Genomic DNA, 21813 nt, shown 5'->3' with positions numbered 1-21813 from the left:
CTTCAGCACAGGATCTGAACCTAGGTGAAGTAACGAAAAATAATGTCTCTAAAAATGTTTATTAAAAAAATGTTTATAAAAATTTTTTTTGTGTGAATTAATTATAAGAACATGTATATACAATTATTTTGATAAGTTATTTTAACTTTGATGGCTAACTAATTTTAAAACAAACAACAAAACTTCAGTGAAGCGAAGAGTATTGCAAAAATATAACCGGTCAGCAGTCTCGTACGTAAGTATTTGAATGATAATTGCTGTTAAAAGGAATTAGAAATTTGACACAACCGATTAAATAAACCATGTAAAAAACTTAAAAAATATATAAAAATCTCCCAAATACTCCACTAAGGTGATCGCTTTAGTTCATTCCATTCAACGCTTCTTAACTTCAGAACATCTAACCATCCATGCTTCTAACAAACAAATGACCAACAAAATGTGACTGAAAACAACAACGACAAATTCGGACCTGACACTTCATGTTGTCCAGAGATAGAGAAAACGTGACCATCAGTTGTAGGGTTAGATGTGTTGGTGGGTGGTGCCGCGGGCCAGCAATGCACAGTAACGGGATGACGACCGCGGGACAACAGGAGGGTGCAGGTTGTGAAAATAAGCAAATGTGAACATCGGAACATGTTCATTTTAAAAAATAATGTTTTGTGCAGTAAAAGAGAACAATATCATACAATTTGTATATAGCTTTTAATTAGCGTTAAATTTGAGAGACAATGTATTTATTATTGATGGCGTAATGTATATTAAAGAGAAGGGAAAATGTCCGTATAACAAACTGCTTTATACTTGACAGAAGCACTCGAAAGTATGTTGATTTACATTAGTAATATTTACACTAAAGTTCTCATGGCTAAAATTTGCAAAATATTTTTAGTTTCATAAATGTAAATAAAGAAGTAAATATTTTTTATTAAAATTCTTAGGGAGCAAATTTCAAGAAGACATTCCCTTCCACGGCATCGTCGCCTGATTCCAAGAAAGCACTCCAAAAGTGCAAACTATTTTCATGCTTTCGTCAGTTCAATCGGAGGTTATATTATTCAATGAGAATTAAATCAAGGGAAAACATGTAATTTCTGCAAAAGGTATTTTACAAAATTTTCGATTTTGTAAACTTTAAACACACACAGACACAGACACACGCACACAGACACAGACACACACACACACATACACACACAAACCACACAGACACGCACACGCACACATATATATTTTTAATTCTGTTAGTATTGTACTTAAACTGAACTTACATTTTTATAATTTTTAATATATTTTTCCATACATACAATATTCATCAACCATTTGAAAGATATAGCTGTATAGCTGGTAGCTTACCATGTAAGCTTGCGCATACACATGTGCAGTGCATCTAGTTGGAAAATTTACACATAGGAACACTATGGTATTTATTTAAAAATCATTTACATAATCGAATGCGTGTAATTGAATGAATTGATCATGTGCGCGCTTTTAAATGAATGTAGAATTACAATAAATAGAATTAGAATTATGAGCATTTTACTTAGCCATTTTCTACAATAAGAAGCTTCATGTTTGTTTCACAAAATGTTTCACAATTTCTTTCGTTATTTCTTGCTTTTGTTTTAATTTTGTCAAGTAGCTCAAGTTTTGTTTTCAATCACTGCTGACTGAGTTAGGGTAACTAAAGGTTTTGAAACATTAAATGCCCACGTTTTAGATTTTGATGTTTTGGCCCACACAGTCACATACACACACACCACACACACACATACACACACAAACACTACATATATATATTTGATATGTGTGAGAGAATATAATCTGCACAATAACGTCCTGATAATATCATGACGTTATTGATATGAGTAACTTAAAAGCCTTCAAACTATCACTTAAAGAAGCTGTTATCAATGTTAATTAATTGTATACTGTTTTTTATTTTATTATTAATCAAAGTGTGAATGAGTGTGATATACTATACTATCCGTTCGAGTTAAGTTGAATGAACATATTTCTAAATCTTTTAGAGAATAAACAAATTTTTCGCATTAAATAAAAAAAATACACACACACACACACACACACACACACACACACACACACACACACACACACACACACACACACACACGTATATATATATATATGTGTATGTATATATATATTATATATATATATATATATATATATGCTGAATGTATGCAGAGCACTACGGAGCACTACGTAGACCAAAACTTGTCAATTGAATATGCCGTTGCATCCCTTCTATTCTAACTTACACAAATGCAAAAAATAATTTTCGGTTCTGCCCTTTTTGTTTCATTATTATTGATATATTTCTATAAGTTTGCGTTACAAAATGTTAATTATTTGGATATTTTTGGCAAGCAAAATGTCAATCATTCAGTTATATATCACATTCAAAATGACAAAACGTATGAATGTTTCGAAAGTTTGCTGAAGCATAATATTGTCGAGTTCACTGAATTGAAAGGACTACATTTTAAAATGCTCACACTGACGACCCCACTGCAAATGGATAGGCAGTACCTTAAAGACACCGACATGAATGCATGTGAGGATGAACTCGTGTACTTCCTGCCAAAACTGCAGAGAGATGAATTGCTGACCATGGTTGAACTGTTCAGGTTTTTTGTACATGTCGCCAAAATATCCAACACCACGTTCTACTTGTGTGGTGGGTCGTTGGTTGGACTCACTCGACACAACAAACTACCCATTCCGTGGGATGATGACATAGATGTTATCGTTTCCAAAGAAAATCTTAAAACGTTTATGGAGGCCTTTCAAGATGAAGTCGAACTTTTAAAAAATTCTACTAAAAAGATGTTCTATTTAACTGAACCGAAGATGAACTATCACGAAAATGGAATATACAAACTTTACGATCTTGGACAATATACTGCAAAATATAAACTCTACAATTTTCCATTTGTAGACGTCTTCCTATATGCAGAATTCAAACAGGACAACATATCGTACGTTTCAGACATCGAAGGTTCGTCATTTAGAAGAAAATTCGAGGCTGGAGTTGTTTTACCATTGATTAAAGACAAATTCTTAGGCGAAGACGTTTACAGGCCGTACAACATTACCAAATATTTATTTGGAGATGATTCGTACCTGAAGTCATGCCTCTCCAGACAATACAGTCACAAATTCAATAAACTTTTTGCTAATATTCGTGAAAATGTCATCAAAAACTGCAGCGAACTTGAATCTTTCCCATTTCACACAAAAGTCTGAGTAGGTACATTTTGAGTTTAATTTTTTTTATTTGTCCATTATTCTGCTGCTTGAACTGAACGCATGTAAAACGTATTATATTATTTATCTTCAATATGAAACAAAATTTGGTGTGGTAATTTTACTATTAAAATTTTTTAAATCCCTTGTTTTTGTCAGTCATCGAACACAACACACGCGCACACACACTTACACACTCACTCACACACACACCACGAACACGAACACGCACATCTTTATGAAAATCATATATATGTGATTTTACATCTTATGTTTATTTGCTCAATCAGTCAACATTTCATGCCTCTATCTCTAGAAAATCAGAATCAGCAGAATACATATATAAAAATAATGCACGTATACGTGTACTTCTGAACTTTAGACATTACCACAGCATTCATCTGACCGGCGGGAAACTTTGGAAGTTCTTGGACACAAACAACAGATTGTTTATGAAAAAAAAAAATTCATATTTATGATTAGGTTTTAATACAATGTAAAAAGTCGAGTAAGTCACGCGCGCGCACACACACACACACACACACACACACACACACACATACACATACACACACGCACGCACACACACTCACACACACACATTGAAACAACGATGTCTCAATCTGATCCAGCTACAGAGCGGAAATATGAGTGATCGTTCTGTTTTTAATCAACTCACAACTCAGAGCGACGGTAAATTTTTTGTTAACACGTAGACCAGACGTTAGCGAACAAATCCAAATATTATATTAATCGTATTATGTTGTCTTTAGAATTCGGTTTATTTGCTGAAGCTGGGAAGCTGACTACACATAGTGCACATGCACATGTTTTAGAAAAGCACTGTTATAGGGTTTTTAAATTTAAAAAAAACTTGAGTTTAAAAAACTCATCAAGTTAGTAGCTTCATTGAAATTTATTTCGTTAATATATATGTAATATACATATATTATAAGACAGATTTAAAAAATTTTGGTAAATATTTTTTATTAAAAAGTAAAACTTAAGCTGAAAAGTAGGTATTTCATTTTATCAACCATTTCAAAAAACATTTTATAGGTAAGATAGCAAATGTTTAGATTCATAATACTTGGATAAATGACTTTCTAGTAATTTCGATGGTTGGTTGATATGCATGTATCTAGCTGGGTCTGCATAATATTCAAAATGATGGCAGTAATATGTTGATACGATGTTAGAGCTTCAGAGTTTATATTAGAATAATCTTTTGACTGAAAACAGAAGAAGATATTATAGCAATATAAGCCTGCATAAACACACACACACACACACACTCACACACACACACGCACAATACACACATGTAAATTTGTGTGTCAACTCAGGCCGATTGCAATCCTCAGCGTACCTGTCATTAAGCAAACTTGTATAGACGAGAATTGAAAAGAAAATGAAGTTTCGCTCGAGTACTTCGATTAATACTACATAGTAATATTTGTTTAGCTGCGCAAAAAGTTCTTTCTTTGAAAATATCAGACAGTCGCTGACAGTAAGGATGCCCGCTATTGATTACATGCAAGCTATTGAAGGATGGCAGCTATTGATTACATGCAAGGTGACATGTCAGTATATTTGGACATATGTATAACCATAAACAATCGTATTTTTATTTGCAGTATTATATATCATTATTAATATTATTCTTTTTTATCTTTTTAATATTAAATTTTCATGGCACCTTTTTGTACAGATACTTCAAAAGTATGATGAGATTGTTGAGGAACTAGGAGGTATGTTGATTTATTATGTAAAGAATTTTTGGTGCATACAAAGCATACAAACACTTTTGACAATCCCCATGAATTTGTTTCAACAGCACAACAACACTTAACGACAAAACTATCAAAAAATTTAGTCAGAGGGAGAGATCGATTAAAACACACACACACACACACACACACACACACACACACACACACACACACACACACACACACACACACACACACATACACTGTGTATGTTGAATTTTAAACAGAAATTTTACTGAATTAATCAGCATACATAATTAAGAATGAATTCAGATTTATTGTTCTTTTTAGTCTCATCGCATTTTCCTACGATGAAATAAATTTTGTAAATAACTTACCATCATTAGGCTGAAAGTCAAGTTTGACAAATTATATATATATATATATATATATATATATATATATACTGCATGAAATGAAATATATATATATATTTCATTTCATGCAGTATCAACTTATTTAACATCATCCCGTTTTATTAGCTTAGTTGGTAGGAGTGCCATACCTCAGGCTGCTATTACGCAATGGCATAGTTCGAATACTGCCAGTCCGAAGCTTGAAGACCATCATACGCGTACGATGCGGTACTTGCACGTGCATACATAGTGTGTATGTGCGTCGTGTGGTGTGGTGTGGATGGTGCAGCTTTTGTGGCCAGAAAGTTTAATTATATGGATAGATAAAATAGCGTTTGACAGAGCTAACGGTATATTTGATTTTCGTGTCAGCCAATGAAAAATGGCATTAGGTATGGTTCACGATGTCAATGTTCTTGTTTAACTTCAGGTAAGTTTTACTTTAAATAATTATAAATGTAAAAATACTTCTGCTGCTGCTGCTGCTGTTACTACTACTACTACTGTTACTACTGCTGCTACTACTACTACTGCTACTACTTCTGTTACTACTGCTACTACTACTACTACTACTACTACTACTACTACTACTTCTACTTCTGTTACTACTGCTACTACTACTACTTCTGTTAATACTACTACTACTACTTCTGTTACTACTGCTACTACTACTACTACTACTACTACTACTACTACTACTACTACTACTACTGTTACTACTGCTGCTACGACTAGTACTAACACTACTACTGTTTATACTACCACCACCATGTACTAGTACTACTACTACTACTACCATAATATAAATGATAATAAAAATGATAATGTTTACACGCTCAAACAGACAATGTCACCGTTTAAGTCTACGCTGGAGTTTGTCTTTGTTCAGAGATTCATTTTCAGTTATACTATATCAAATCTACTCTGGTATATATGTTTATGAACATAAATGAATTAATGAACACACACATTTTATTTATTTATATAGATATAATTTTATACATCTAATAATTCTTTAAAAACAAAAATTGAAAAATTTATTTCCTTTTTTATAGTTTATTAATGAGGAACCACAAATGGAGAAAAGGAAGGCAGAACAAACACAAACGCATCGAAACAAAATCGAAACACATTAAGAATACATTGAAAGCAACAACGTCACATATTAAACAGTAACTTTTGAAATCACCAATAATATCAAACTTTATATCAAATTGCTTGTTCGTTCGAAGCAGACAGACGTGTTAATCAAAAAAATTAATTCATAACAGTTTTTAAACCTTAGTAACAGATAACTGGCATATTTTATAAACATCAACTCATTCGGCGGAAAAAAATTAATTTATAAAAGTTTTTAAACATTAGTAACCAGATAACTGGCACATTTTATAAACATAACTTCAACCCATTTCATACACTATCGTCTCATTTTATTAGCTCATCATCCCATCTTATTAGCTCAGTCGGTTAAGACCTTGTCACATATCTAGAGCGTTTTTAACATGCTAAGTAGTTAATCTGCCATTTATATATACACACGCAATTTATTAAAATATATGTGTTTATCTATATGAATGTAATAATGTATGTAAATGTCTAAACGTAAAAATATTAACATCAATAATATATATATATATTATATATATATGTATATATATATATATATTTATTATTTATTTATTTAAAAGAACTGGGATCCAGAAGTTATTACTAACTCGTACGGACTCCGTAAGTACATAAAACGTTATAAATATATATACATATACAAAATTTACATATATAAATTTACATATTCTAGCATATGACCCTGGAGGATGAATAGCATATAAAAGCAGAATAGAGAAACGTTTATGAGTGACATAATGAAATGAAAAATCGACGAAGGAGTCTCACTTAGACTGTGAAGATGAGGGATGGGATGCACACTATAGATTGATCCTTGGAGGATGAGAGTAGAATGCTGATAGTAAAAAAGAGAAAAGTGGCAAAATGAAAACAAATGTTAACAAAATATGAAATTAAGTGGGAGATAATTCAATTCAATTGAAGCAAAAACAGTAATGGGAATGATGAAAATGAAATGATTAGAATGGAAAGAATACATACATAGATAAAAAATTGTTAAAAAAAGGAAAGGACATATAAATAATGCAGATAGATTTAAAGTAAATGAAAATACATGTGCAAATACATTTAGTTGAAAATTGGCTAAAGTAAAAATTGTAGAAATTAAAAACGCATTTAGACAAAAACTGATAGAGAGAGAGAGAGAGAGAGAGAGAGAGAGAGAGAGAGAGAGAGAGAGAGAGAGAGAGAGAGAGAGAGTAGTTAGTCGAAAAAAAGTCATGCAAAATAACTTAAGAAAAGCTGGATTTAAAAAGGGTTTTGGAAGTAATAGACCTAGTGGTTGTAGGTAGTTTATTCCATAAATTCCTCATAATAATTAAGGGGCTAATATAATAAGAATTAGTTTTAAGAGTAGGGAGGTAAAAGTAAGGAGAGTGTTGTAAATTTTAGATATATATATATATATATATATATATGTGTGTGTGTGTGTGTGTGTGTGTATGTGTGTGTGTGTGTACATGTGTGTTTAAGTAGTTATAGTACATAACATCGCAATTAAAAACTTCAGTATTCAAGTGGTAAAGAAATCGGAATTAAATACTGGCCGAAAGGCTTTTACACTGTAGTGGGAGTTTTTGAAAAATCTGCAACAACAATCAAAGCAAATTTTTTTCTACCATTTAGTTAACGTACAAAACTTACTGCAAAGATACAAAAAAGTGGATCACCGACCTTACCGTGATAGACATTAAGACTCTTTCGAAATGATTAGAATGTTATTTCATGGCCGAGAGGTCCATGTACCAGCCCTGCATCAAAATAAACGAGAAATTTCAATTAATATCAGCGACTTTGTTATCAACAATAACGATGAATTAAATTATTTTTTGTTCATCTGTTTTGAATTTTTATTATAAATAGAGTAAAGTATTTCATCCGGGGTTCTGTTCTTTGAAGTTTTTTTTATTTCGTTTGAAAGTTTGATTTGAAAAACTGATTTGATTTTAAAGTTCTTTGATTTGAAAATTAAAGGGCATACGAAAAATGTTTAAAAATGTATACAACAACAAATTTGAATAAACATAAACCATTGAATTATTCGTGACAAACAGATGAAATTAAAATGAAGCGGACTATCTCTTTTTTATGATATTTTAATTTTCAAATACAATGGAGCTTTAACCATTTAAAAAAAAATCTAATATTTTTTTAGAGTTTAAAAATATACAAATTATATGGAACCTCGTTTTGAAGTAAATCTTCGAAGGACTTGACGAGGTTTGCAAAGTTCGGTCGACCAGCAGGATCGTCATTCCAACAAGTTTTCATCAATTCGTATCTTCAAATTTGAAACAACAATCAAGATTTTCATTGAATAAAAATTAATATGCATCTGAACGAGCAGACGAGAAAGAACTTGACCAACATTTCATCTGGACAGGTATCTGGCTGGTTCAGCCTCATGCCATTCCTCAGCCTCTCAACGAATCGATCGTTCATCTGCACGCCATGATACGGATCCGCTCCTTGGTTGTTTCAATATTCAATTTCAAAATAATGCAAACTTCGAATTATGAGATGCAACCAACCAAATGTAAAGAGCTCCCACATCAGAACTCCGAATGACCAACTGCCCATTCAATAAATAGTACTAATTTTAAAAACTTAAATTTATATTTTATTATTATAGTTGAAAATATTTTAAAACATTAAAGAAAATCATTAAAACCAATGAAGAAAGCGGTCTTATAGAAAACGATACACGATCATAACTGAAGAAACGAATTCTCACACGTCAGATTTTGTTGAGTAGATCTTGTGTGTGAGAGATTCAATTGCCAGCCATTTTACGGGGACCATTGCCTGTAGATTTCGTGAAAACACACACACACAGGCACATAAACACGCGCATACACACACAGACAAACAGATTGACAAACATTCCCTGAGCCACAAATAAAGCAAACATTCCTTGACTTCAAAAATGGGTAGGTTCGCGAAATTTCAACTCGATCGGAATCAGACAATGGAAGAGGAAGTTGGAGTTATTTAAAAAATTCTTCAACCAATCAACAAACGAAAAAATAACAAAATGACGAAAAATAACGTGAGCGGAACAAAAATTCCAGAAAATTATTATTAAATTAATAAATTATTTCTTGAAAGAATGAATCTTGAGATTCAATTATATTTTCAATCGAACAAGTTACAAAATATTAATAACGGCCCTGCACACAAACATTTAGTCATCTATTTATTTACTTATTAACAAATTCATTAACTGTACTGTATTTATGTATTAACAGTACTTACTGACCGTGCAATCAAAAAATTGTGTTAAAAATCTAAAGTTCAAATGAGTTTGAGATGCACGGCATACTCGCTTTGCATGTATCAATATAAACCTAACACTAATGGATGAACCTCAGATATGTGGTTGTGCTTCTAACAACAAGTAATTAAAAAAGTAATTAAGTCGTGATTATATGATTAAAAATTTTTGAAAAGCAAAAGCCGAATAAATTTATAAAAGCCTCAATGAAATTCGCTTATGGTCACAAATTAACGTTGTTAAAGAAGATAACTCGTAGAAAATAAGCCCCAACCGCTGGTTGTGATGAATGGTTAATGGTGCAATACAACCTGCTTAGCGACGATGAAGTGACGAAGATAACAATTAGACAATAAGAAATGTAGTTTATTAATTAGTGAACTATATGTAACCTGTGATTGTTTTGTGTAGACGTCGTATTTGTAGCAATCCTTCGCCATTCCAAAATCACAAATTTTAGCCACATTGTCTTCAGCGAGTAAAACGTTTCTGGCTGCCAGATCTCTGTGGATCATCTTCATTTACAAAGTATTTATGATTAAGTTATATAAATAAAAAATATTCAAGTTGCACGAATTTCAATATTCCAAACTTTCATAGAGGCCAGATAATCCATGCCCCTTGCAATTTGATAGGCATATGAAATGAGGTCCTCTAGAGCCACTGAATTATAATCAAGTAACTTCTTACATGAGCTGTCATTGCACTCCTCTTCATCATCTTCAAAGTTTCTGGAGTATCTGTAATCAATGCCAGGGTAGTTGTTCTCATAATCTTCTGCGTCAACATGTTTCGAATCTTCTTCAGCCAACACTTCCGACTGTACTGTACCTGATCGTTCAAGTCTTCCTCTACGAAACGCACAGCCACCATCTGACTCCTCAGATTTCTGACTATTAATTTTCTTCAGAACAATTTGATCTGACTGTTTTCTATTTTGTTTCCTTTTGTTTGATTTCAACCGATCGTAATTTTTTTTATTCTCGATTAGGTAGTTTCTCAAACAACCGTTGCAACAATATTCCATCACCACGTAAAAAATTCCTTTCAAAATTTTGTTCAAAACAGCATTGATAGACATAAGAAAGATTTATAAATAATATTGATTCAATAGAAATAATTGAACGTATCATGAAGCAAGGAGGATGAAAGTGAGTGCCTTGCTTGTAACTTTTGGTGACCGCTCCAACGAGATTGACAATGTTGATGTGTGAGCCAATGTAAGCCATCAGCAAGAGTTCTGAGTAGAGTGCACAGACCTGATCTTCGTTGTAGATGTCTGCGTTTCACGTACATTCCACATTTGAAAAAAGATAATAATTTCATCACTTAACATTCACTTCATAAAATACCTTTCACCATTTTAACAGCTACAGTCGTTATTGGGCCTTTGACGTTCTGACCAGTTGTGCCGTGCAGTTTGGCCTTCTTAACCACTCCAAAGGCACCATCGCCCAGGACCGATTCTTTCCAACGTTCATAAAAACATCATTCCATCATTCACGTATCTGCTGAATTTAAAAATTAATGGTGGAATAAAAAAAAAAACTGAATTTACGTATTTCCAGAGATTTCAGTGGGATCTCAAACTTCTTATCGTAACTGAACGACTCGTGGGGAATGTCTGCGCTGTAATAATCTGAGGCTCTTTTGTTCGGATTTTTGAAGATCTGTGAAAAGTACATGTTCAATGTGAATGGTGGTAAATTAAAAACATTGAGAGAGTTTACAGTGTGTCTTTTGTTCCTCTTCCTCCACTTGCTGATGAATATAACATTGACTGCCACACAAATAACCAAAGTGACCGCAATGATGGCTATTATGATTTGCTGGATCTCAAACAGCTGGTTTTTAGGAAGCATTGCGTCAACTGAGAAAAATACATCAACCAATTGTTAACCATCATTGAACATTTGATGTAATAACATTTTAAACCTTCCACTATTGAATAATTTACAAAAAAATGCTGGTTGCTTCCTGAAATAACTCGGCAAAAAATACTATTTTCTTCAAACTTCTCCTCTGATATTTCGCAAAAAATCGTGTTAAATCCTTTTTTTTTATTCAAACATTGAAGATTTCTCAACGATCCATTGGAAAGAATGTTGTGCAACGAGACATTTGAATACTTTGTACCATTAGTAACAGTGCATTTACATTTGACACTTCGTTCTTTGTTGCAGGTAAAATTTACGTCTCTGGTTTCTTTCTCTTTGTAGTTAAACAGAAATGAAAAAATAGATCAAATGAATTTTAAATCATTTTTTATTTTTGCCTATATTAGCTAGAGTCAACAACATAATAAACAAATGTTGAATCGTACCGAGAAACACGTAAAGATTGAATGGAGAACCATTTGACTCATGTTGTTCTGTTCGTAACTGGCACCAAACTTTACCACTGTTCCTTACTTTGAACTCCACACTCGCATTAGTATTGTTAAACTGCAAATGTATTTCTGGATGTAAGTACTGTTTGATGTTATGCTCAGCGATAAATAATACCATTTGAGCATTTTAATTTACCAAATTGTTATAAGACAGTTCAATTTAATAATACACTTCATTTCTTCACTTTTTAAGAAAATTTTAAATAATCATATCTACTGAAATCAACATTATTAAATTAGTATAATATCATTTGAATGAAAGCTAAAAACAAAATTTTCGATATAAGTGTAATCATTTATAAAAGTGGTCAAGTTTACATATGTACGTTGAAGGACAAACTTCATTGACAAGATACTCTTTTGCTTGGTTATCTCCAAATGCCTGAAACTTGTAAACTAAATTATCACCTAACTTAATGTTTTTCTGCCAAGAACAGTAGAGTGAGATATTTTCATAGAGTTTGGTGATTGACCAATTAGCATTTTCTGAATTCCTCAAACTCAGTTCTAATTGATCTGGAAATGAAGTAACAGTGTCGAGACGTGTAAGTAGATGTTATCAATATACTCTAAGAAATGTAAGCGTTTTCTTCAGTTACCTGTCAGAATGATCTTTTCAAGTTGTTGCCCACTTGATAATGTACTAACTTGGTACTCCCCGTAGTCTTCGGTTTGAAAATCAAAAATGGTAAGAATCGATTTAACAGCGGTCCAATTCAATCTCTCATTTCTGTGGCAATTTAACACAAACATTAATAAATTGACAATAATTCATAAAAATGTTCAAGTTGTAAAATTTGTGAAATAAACCTCGTTTTAAATTTTGAATAAAATTTAGGTATGAGCTTAAAATTTTTATTTTTTTGGTTTTCTTTCTTCCAAACAATTTCTGGAACGTAATCTGAATGCACAAAGACTTCCAAGATAACATTCTTGCCTATTTTTGCAAACTTTATGTTTTCCATCACGTTTAATTTTTTAATTGGATTTTTCTTACATTTTTCCGTGTGGTATGCTAAAACATTTCATAAAAACTTCGAACGTCAAACATGTATGAATAAACAATTGAAACTCTTTCAACAAACCGCTGAAGATAATTTCAAAATATTCAACGGTTTTATTGAGATCATAGCATATGTAAACTCCTTGGCTACTTGCATCCAACAATTCGATTACGAATGTAGTAGAGGTGACCAAGGTTACATTTTTGCCGGTTCTTTCCTGTAATTGGAAAATATTCATATGAACAAATGTTACTCAAATTTTTTTTTATTGTTTGGAAAAAATAAGAAATTCAACTTTCTTAAACAATCAAAACTTTACTTTTCAACTAATATATATTCCAATCAGTATATGAAGTATAACAGAGTAGTTTGTAAACAGAGCCGACGTAACTATCAACAAAACATTATTTGCACAATGCCAACTTTAATCGAAAATAATTTTACAAACGCAATAATCCTAAACTTCACAATCGATCATTTGATTGATTTATGATAAAACAAACGCTTGCTTGCCTAACATATTTTATATCAAACAAAATTTTGCAAACGTGTTTCGTTGAAAAGTGAAGATCGCAGTCAATGGTTAAACAGCGAACGGCACGGCGTATGTCAGGGCTGCAATAATAAAGACTAAAAAAATTGTTTATTGAGAAACCAGCGGCTGTTGTCGGTAGTTAGCAGCTCAGCGTTTGACGGAGTTGCATTATAAACATTAAAGAAAAGTTGTTTTTTTACAATCCTAAAAACATCTGTTTTTACAAAGTTTTCGTCACCTGCAAACAAATGCTTGAGTTTTTAATTAATTTGGTAAACTTTTCACATGGCTTCAAGTATACAAGTTCCTTTTCCATTGTTAAATCTGAAATAATTTTGTTAAGGTTTTATTCACCATTTTTAAAAAAAGTTAAGTATGAATAACCATTTTTTTTCATTGCAACAGTGTCACTTTTATTTTGTGCATGCTCTTCTGCTGATTGGTAAGCCTCTCGAGCTCCTTCAAACAAATTAATGTCATTAAAATTTGAACAAATTAGTTGATGCAGCAGACGCTCCAACCTAGAACAGTAACGTACACGCTGTGATTGAGAGTAGGATCTGAATGAAAACCACATTCATAGAGACCTGTGTCCTCTACTTCACTTTTTTCAATCGTTAAAATGGATTCTACATCATTTGTTTCAGGATTATATATTTCCAATATTTGGTTTGCCTGCAAAATAAATTGTCTAAAATCTTTTTGTTTGGAAAAAAATTATTTGCCCTACCTCAGTTTTTCTTGGAGTTTTCCAAACTAAAAAGAAATGTCCAATGCACGAGAGTTTTAACCCCTCATTTTCTTCTAACACGATTGCCTCGTTATCGCAGCCGCTGATACATGGCCTGAAACCTCCGCCTACAAATTCAAACAAACCAGAAAATTTGAATAAATAAATTAATATTTGTGCACATACGTACTATCAATGGTGATATTAACTGTATCGTTCTCCATTTTGTTAGCGTAATGACAAACGTATGATCCGCTGTTACTTACTGACGTATTGAAAATTGTCAAGCTGGAAGTGAAGTTCTCTCCGTCGAAAGAATTGGTGATTGAATAACTTTTGTTCCTAATAAACTGCAAAAAAAAATACAATTAGAACATTTGATTGTAATGTAATAATGTTAATAACGTTTTTAGAAGAATTCAAACAAAAATCCCAAAACAGGACCAAATTCCCCTTGCAAATTAAAGTAATTTCATGTCCCTCTCTGATAATCTTTGTTACATTTTTATGTTTATTAATTATTTTCGGCTGGTTGTCTGAGAGATGATGAAATGATGAAATTATGGATTTTATCAACTTAGAACAAATTAACATTTACCATTGTTCTCTTCAGCAATGCATTCTTTTTTTGAAATGTTTTTATTTTCTGAAAGAATGAGTGGAAGTTGTATAATATGTTGAAAATAAGTACATTATTTAGTACAACCTTTGTATGAGATATCGGATATTTTATAAATTATTGTTCCATTTCCGAGGTGATCCGAGCACGTGAAACTCACAGTTGATTGTGTGACATCAGAATAATGTATGCTGAAGATGCAATTGTTACTCCTGACATTTGCTTTATCACAAAACAACCTTTATTAAAAAATATTTGTTTTTGTATAATTGTTCTAGACTTTTTCAAAATCTGAACTCTTTTGCCATGGAATTTTTTTTTGAATCCACTCAGTGGCGGATCTAGACAACGTTGACTAGGGGGTGCTTAATATTTTACCTCCAACAAATGGCAGTTCCCTTGTTCAGCCTCACGCGTTTTTTTTATAGAATTGCATTTCACGTACATTAACTTACTTAACAAATTAGTTCTACCAAATTCATTCATTGATAAATTTGTTTTAGGCTCCAAGAATGGCACTAGCCGAAACGGCTGTCAGCTAATTCAACTCACTTCAATGCGTGTCTCAATGAATGTAAATAAACACAGTCGTGTGAGGTTAAACGTTGTGGTTATTTCGGTCTTTAACTGCGTGTGCCAACAAGCAGACACTGGGAAATTGGAAAATTTTTGGTTGGGTGTGATTTTCCGAAATCTGAAGTTGATGACACTTTAGCTCATCACGCACACCATTCTTAAATTGTTCGACAAACATTTTCCTTCTCAATTTATCTCACATGTGGCTTTATATTTTTGTGGGCTTAATTTTTGTGACCCCCAAAATTTTTATGCCCCGAAGCAATCTGCTTTGTTACTCCCCATCTGGGCGGACCTAGATTCGCCACTGCCAACATATTTTAAGTATTGTCGTTAGTCACGTTTGTGTGATTGAATAAATTTGTTCGTGTATAACTGTGACATTGTTTCAATGATAAGATTCAAAAATAGTTTTCTTACCTTTGAGAGTCGTTGTCGATAATGTTCACATCTAACACCCTATTGAGGTTTCTACTTGTGCATACTACATTGTAATAAATATGATCTGATGGCAATGAAGCATTGTCATCTTGTGGAAATACGATGGAGGTTTTTAGTTGCAAATTTTCATCTGTCGGTTCTATTTATTAGTTAATTTTTACGGTGCTTCTCAAAACATTTTTTTTATTAAATTGCTTTTATAATATTGTTAATTGATTTAATAAGAAAATTTATGTGGTATTCCAAGTCAATCATTTTAATATATATTAGTAATATATGATTTTTAATAACAACAAATGCAAAAAAGATCATGTTTTCTGCATTTTTCTGAAAAATGCAACCATTTGTATGATAATAATTACTACCAGCGTTCTAATTCTACCAGCGTAGAACGGGTCGAGTAATGAAAAAATTTGATAAAAATACTTATTTTCGGTTGGAAAATTACTTTTGAAAAAAAAAATTGAAAAAAAAATTAAACCCACCGGTCATATAGATGGGGACTTTGATATCTATTTTATCCATGACATTCCACGTAGATATTGTGTAGGTTCCACTTATGTTACTTTCTATGGAAAAAGTGCATTTTTTCTTGTAGTCGTCAATTTTGTCACATTTCTTGAAAAGGATAAATTAACAGTTCGACAATTTTTAAAAGAAGTGATCATCTTGAAGTCTTTATGGAGAATTTTAATTTGAAAAACATCAGAATTTAAAATTTTTTAACACACACATATATATATATATAAATATATATAACATATCTATTCTAAAATTGACGTGCTCTATCAACGTATAATTTGGGAATTTAGTTTTGGGAATTTGGTACAAATTTAGACATAATGGAAATATATTAATGTCAAATTTTGTAACTAAAAAACACAATCAATCCAGGTATCAAGTGTTTATTTCATTTTTTATCTCAGGTTTCTAATGAACTCTGAGGAGTCGGGCGGCTGGATGACCGAGTGGCTAAAGTCGCCTGGTGCCGTTCCGCCGTGTGTGATGCTGTTGATTCCTCTGGACCTAGGTAGAGTGTAACAACAGGCCTTTGCCATTTATACTTTCTAGATGAAAACATTATGAAAGGTATTCTCACAGTCACTGTCGTGTGAATAGTTTCACAATTTATATGAAGACTTTGTCCTCTTTAAAGGAAGTTGAGCGTTTTCATTAGTAATTTTCATCAGCCAGTTTAGATGACAATCAAATCGAAGAACTTTTGAAATACGTTGTAAGTAGATTTTTTTTTATCACAAAAGATTTTGCAATCTACAACAAATATCTCAATTATTTCATAACAACTCTATCGAATTAAACGCAAAATTTCAATAACAAATTAAATAGCATTTAAAAAAGCAAATTAACTTCTAAGTTTGACTGCACGAAGATGGGATCTTTGTTGGTGGTATTAGACGTCTGTGAACAATGTTTATATGTTCATTGATTAAAATTGAAACAATGTCTGAGCAATTGTTAATATAAGTAATTTTTCTTGCATAATCAAAGAATAGTTTTATTTCTTCCTTATTAGATAATGCTATTAATATTCTCAAATTGCGTTCCGACAATAAATCGTGATGATATATTTTCAGAATGAAATGAATGATGTGCATGAAAATGTGACATTACAAAATAAAATTGATGGATTATGATGAAGGTGACAATAACAATGGTTGGCTGATTCTATAATTAAGAAACTACACTTTTTGTCATGCTTAATTTATCAGTTTAACATTTTTTAATATTAAACTTTTTTTTAACAGAATTTATGGCATTTAATAAAAAAGCAGAAAAGTACTTGGGAGTAAGATAGATTTTGTGCTTTTTGTACTGTAGAATCCATCAAACTGTCATCAAATGGTTGGACGGAAACGTTAATGTGCTTCGAGAAATTCATTTTCAGGGTCAAGGTTTTTTCATCGTTTTTATTGAACTTCAAAAATTTGTAGCCATTCTTCTCAATGTCCAGTGAAGGTTGACCTTGTGTAAAATAATTGTCAACGAGTTAGCTCAGTCGGTAGGAGTGCAATTTTTAGCGCTGCTATTACGCGAGGACATGGTTCGAATACTGTCTGTCCCAAACTCAAAATCTATAATACGCATATGATGCGGTGCTTGCACGTGCTTACATAATGGGTGTGTGCGTCGTGTGGTGTGGATGGTGCAGCCTTTGTTGTTGCATAAACACATCTCATTACTATTATCATTAATTAAGTGTTATCACCATCATCATCATCATTATCATCATCATCATCATCACCATCATATATTATATATCTAATTCTCAACATCATTTAAATAATGCACAACATTTTTTTCAACATACCAAAAATCAGAACCTCGATTATGTCAGGAAAATAGAATAAGCTCAACCCGTAAGCTCCATAGCTACGTTTTGTAAAGTTGAAAACTTTTAGAACAAATTTCTTTTCTTTAGCATCGAACCTTAATAAATATAGGCACATTTAGCCAATGATTTATGTCAAGTTACAAAAAATAAAAAATACCCCGTAAATACTGTCTTGGCGTCAACAACATATTTGTAAGTTTTTCCATCAAAATTTCTTTTCTCCCAAAGTATACCGTTGTCGGCAGGTATCGGAAAAACACTTTTAACAACTACTTCAATAGTAACCACATTTGATCTTAAAAAATTTTTTTTTTCCGTAACCATCGGTCTTTTATCTTGAATGTAACAAACAAATTTTGGTCTTTGCAGATGTAGGTAATTTTAAATTAAAATCATATTTACAAAGTCTCAACAGTATGTGACCAGAAACTGCCAGACTAGCATTTAAATCGTAGTAATAATGAATGCACGTGTAGTTGCCTTCATCGCTTTCTTGGAAACTTTCAAACTTTAAATATCTTGAATTGTTTATACAAGAGTTTTGTCCCTGCAACTAAGAAATTAAAATTGAATTAGCTGATGTTTTTAACAAATATTTGAGCAAAGGTATGGAGAATGTTAAGATATTTGTTTCTAAATGAATGAAGGTAACGTACACATATCCATCGAGTAACATACTTTCCATGGCATGCTACTGAAAACGTATAGCCATGCTCAATATAAACTTCGTTATTAGATTCAAAGAACCATTTTGGAGAAATGATTTTATGATTTGTATATTTATTTAATTGAAAAAAAATTGGTAAAATAACAAATTTTGGAATTTCTGAATTTGGATATTCTGAAATTGTAAAATAATAATCAAACATTAAAATTTAATGAGTTCTATTGAATTCAAACTTCGGAGTTTGAGAGTGAAGTTAACTGTTTCAACTGAACTATTCAAACGACCGATACACACTATTTTTTTAATGTACCTGAGGCCTTTTTTAAAATTAAACTTGAAACCTATTTGATTATTATAAGATGCAGATAATTTTTTTGTGCCATTTGATAGCAATGTAACATGAACTGAAGGATGCACCACTCTGCATGGTAGCACAAGTTTTTCGTTCACGACAACATCCAACTCCAACGTACTCACAGGCACGAACAGGCGATCTAGTGCAACGTCTGACGTTTTATCAACATGTAAATTTATTAATTCATGAATAATCAGTAGGGTTGTGTTGAAAATAAAATTTTTTTTACTATAAATGTAGATATATTTTGACGATCCAATCCTAGAATCAGATATTGATGAACAGGTATATAATCCAGTTTGAGAAATGTTCCTCGCGTTGATTATTATTGTGTATGATATAATATCATTTATCAAACATTCTGACGTATTCACAGAAATATTGTCAACCTAGGACAAAATTTTTATTACGCTTATTAAATATGCTTGGGAAATGCATGGTACCGACCGTTGGATACGTCCATCGAGTCAGAACTTTGGACAAACAATTCAAAGTAAACGAAGATCCAACTGTTATGACAGATTCGTTAATAAAAATTTCTACATATTCTTTTGAATAACATTCGATATAATGACTCGCGGACACTTTGGAAGATTGACCTAATTCAGCAGGGGTTACGTTGTTTTTTTGTAACATTTCAGGAATTAATCACTAATTTTTAACATATATTCTGTTGCGTAAAAATAAACAAAAATTTTTATGTTAAAACAAACAAAAAATCGTTTTAATAAATTGTTCTCAAATTTTTATTTGTTTTTTTCCCAAAAATTTCTAGACTTCAATTAACTCAAATTAAATATCAATCAATTTTTTTATGAAAATCAATTTTGTAAACTTTGGACTGTGTTCACTTTAACAATAAATTTTTTTATTCAGCCATATTACTCATGCGGGTTTGTACGCTGTAGGAATGGGAAAGGCTGACACGGAGACGTCATCAAATTGTGGCAAGGAACGTTTAAAAATTAAAAAATTTTTTTAACAACTTTTTTGTATATTTTCTTATAACTAGAAATTTTGAATGGCAAAAGCTAGAGATGGAATTAGAAATTATACAAAAATCTATAAAAAAATGTTTGCACTGAGGATTGAATATTTATAGTTTTGTACAATAAATTTATTGAACGAATTATAACAATTTCCCTAATTTAAAAATTATTTTTCAAAAGTAAATTATTTTTTAATAAAAGTAAACAATTGATTTAACTCAATTTTTGATAAAATTCTAAACTGGTTCGTTTTATAAAACTCTTCCACCATGAAACAGTCACCAAAACAGTAGGTCATCACTTACAACAACACGAACATGAGCAACATTTACTTTAACTTACCTAAGCCCTCTGTTTCCACTTGCCAGTATGGATCATGTTGGCTGGAAGATAGAGAAACCATGAAAATCAATATAAAAACCGCGGCCTCGAATGCTTCCATATCGACCAGGTTAACTCTGTCAACTTGAATTATTTAATAAAAGCGTACACGTTTAATTATCTTCATTTTTTAAAAAATTATAACAGTGCTGTGTTTTATCGACAAGATAAATTCTTTTTCACCATTAAAACAAGAAATGTAATCGTTCAAATCATTCAATAAAAACCTGTTGAGAATTGAACTGTTGATGCAGCACTGCTAAAATGTCACAAATTATTAAACTTTCGTTAGGTTCTACATGAAAAAATTGTAATCTGAATAAAAATAATTGTCAATGAGTTATTTGGCTTTTGCCTGAACGTCGCTTTATATGAAAATTAAGTTTTAAAAGTTGGTTACAATGTTTAGAAATGACGATTATAAATCTTGAATGAGCCGTGTCACTAATTTGAACGCACGGAAAATATTTACACTTCAAATTCGTGAGCTAGCCTATTTTAATTAATTTATTGTTAGTTTTTAATATGAGGCTGTTTGTTTTTCTAAAATATAAATCACGATTATGGTAGGTTTTTAAGGTAGAAACTAATTGAAAATTTTTTTGATTTTTTTCCAACCTGAACTCATTTCATGACTCAATTTTGTATCCGGCAAGTGAAAAAATTTAACAGAGTTATTGAAATTAGTTTTTAGATTTTTATTAAAAAAAAAATTAGTCCACTTTCATAAGAGTACTAAAAAAAAGTTAATGACATTTCACTATTTACTACTATTTTAGATTTAATTTTTCAATCTTGATTTAGAGAAATTAAATTCCTAGCAGCAGTTAGGGCAGGGGCAGTCCATAAGAACTTTTTCTTTGTGATTTTTGCCTCTCATCTCCCTTCCCGTGTGGTCACTTAAAATAGAGCATTCATTGCTAAGGTTGCACCTTTTTTCTTTGTCTTTTGATTAAAATGAACTTGTTTGAAAA

General features: G+C 31.7%; 2 protein-coding genes across 2 annotated transcripts; one reads left to right on the top strand and one right to left on the bottom strand.

Annotated features, from left to right (window-relative positions):
- Window positions 1–2289: 2289 nt before the first annotated feature.
- Window positions 2290–3273, top strand: HELRODRAFT_174476 (hypothetical protein; the record flags this gene model as incomplete). The annotated part of the gene is made up of 1 exon (XM_009021926.1): window positions 2290–3273. The coding sequence occupies one exon, from the start codon at window positions 2290–2292 to the stop codon at window positions 3271–3273; it is 984 nt and encodes a 327-aa protein (XP_009020174.1).
- Window positions 3274–8716: 5443 nt separating this feature from the next.
- HELRODRAFT_141355 (hypothetical protein) lies at window positions 8717–11080 on the bottom strand (the record flags this gene model as incomplete). Its single annotated transcript, XM_009021925.1, has 8 exons — window positions 8717–8807; window positions 8895–8994; window positions 9058–9098; window positions 9261–9331; window positions 10193–10315; window positions 10393–10540; window positions 10727–10844; window positions 10972–11080. Coding segments are annotated over 8 exons (801 nt in total), but the record flags the coding sequence as incomplete, so codon positions are not given.
- Between the last annotated feature and the right edge of the window lie 10733 nt (window positions 11081–21813).

Source organism: Helobdella robusta (genome assembly GCF_000326865.2).
Source record: "Helobdella robusta unplaced genomic scaffold HELROscaffold_30, whole genome shotgun sequence".
Classification (NCBI taxonomy): domain Eukaryota; kingdom Metazoa; phylum Annelida; class Clitellata; order Rhynchobdellida; family Glossiphoniidae; genus Helobdella; species Helobdella robusta.
The sequence above is the reverse complement of the archived record's forward strand: the minus strand, read 5'-3'. Positions and strand labels throughout refer to the sequence as shown.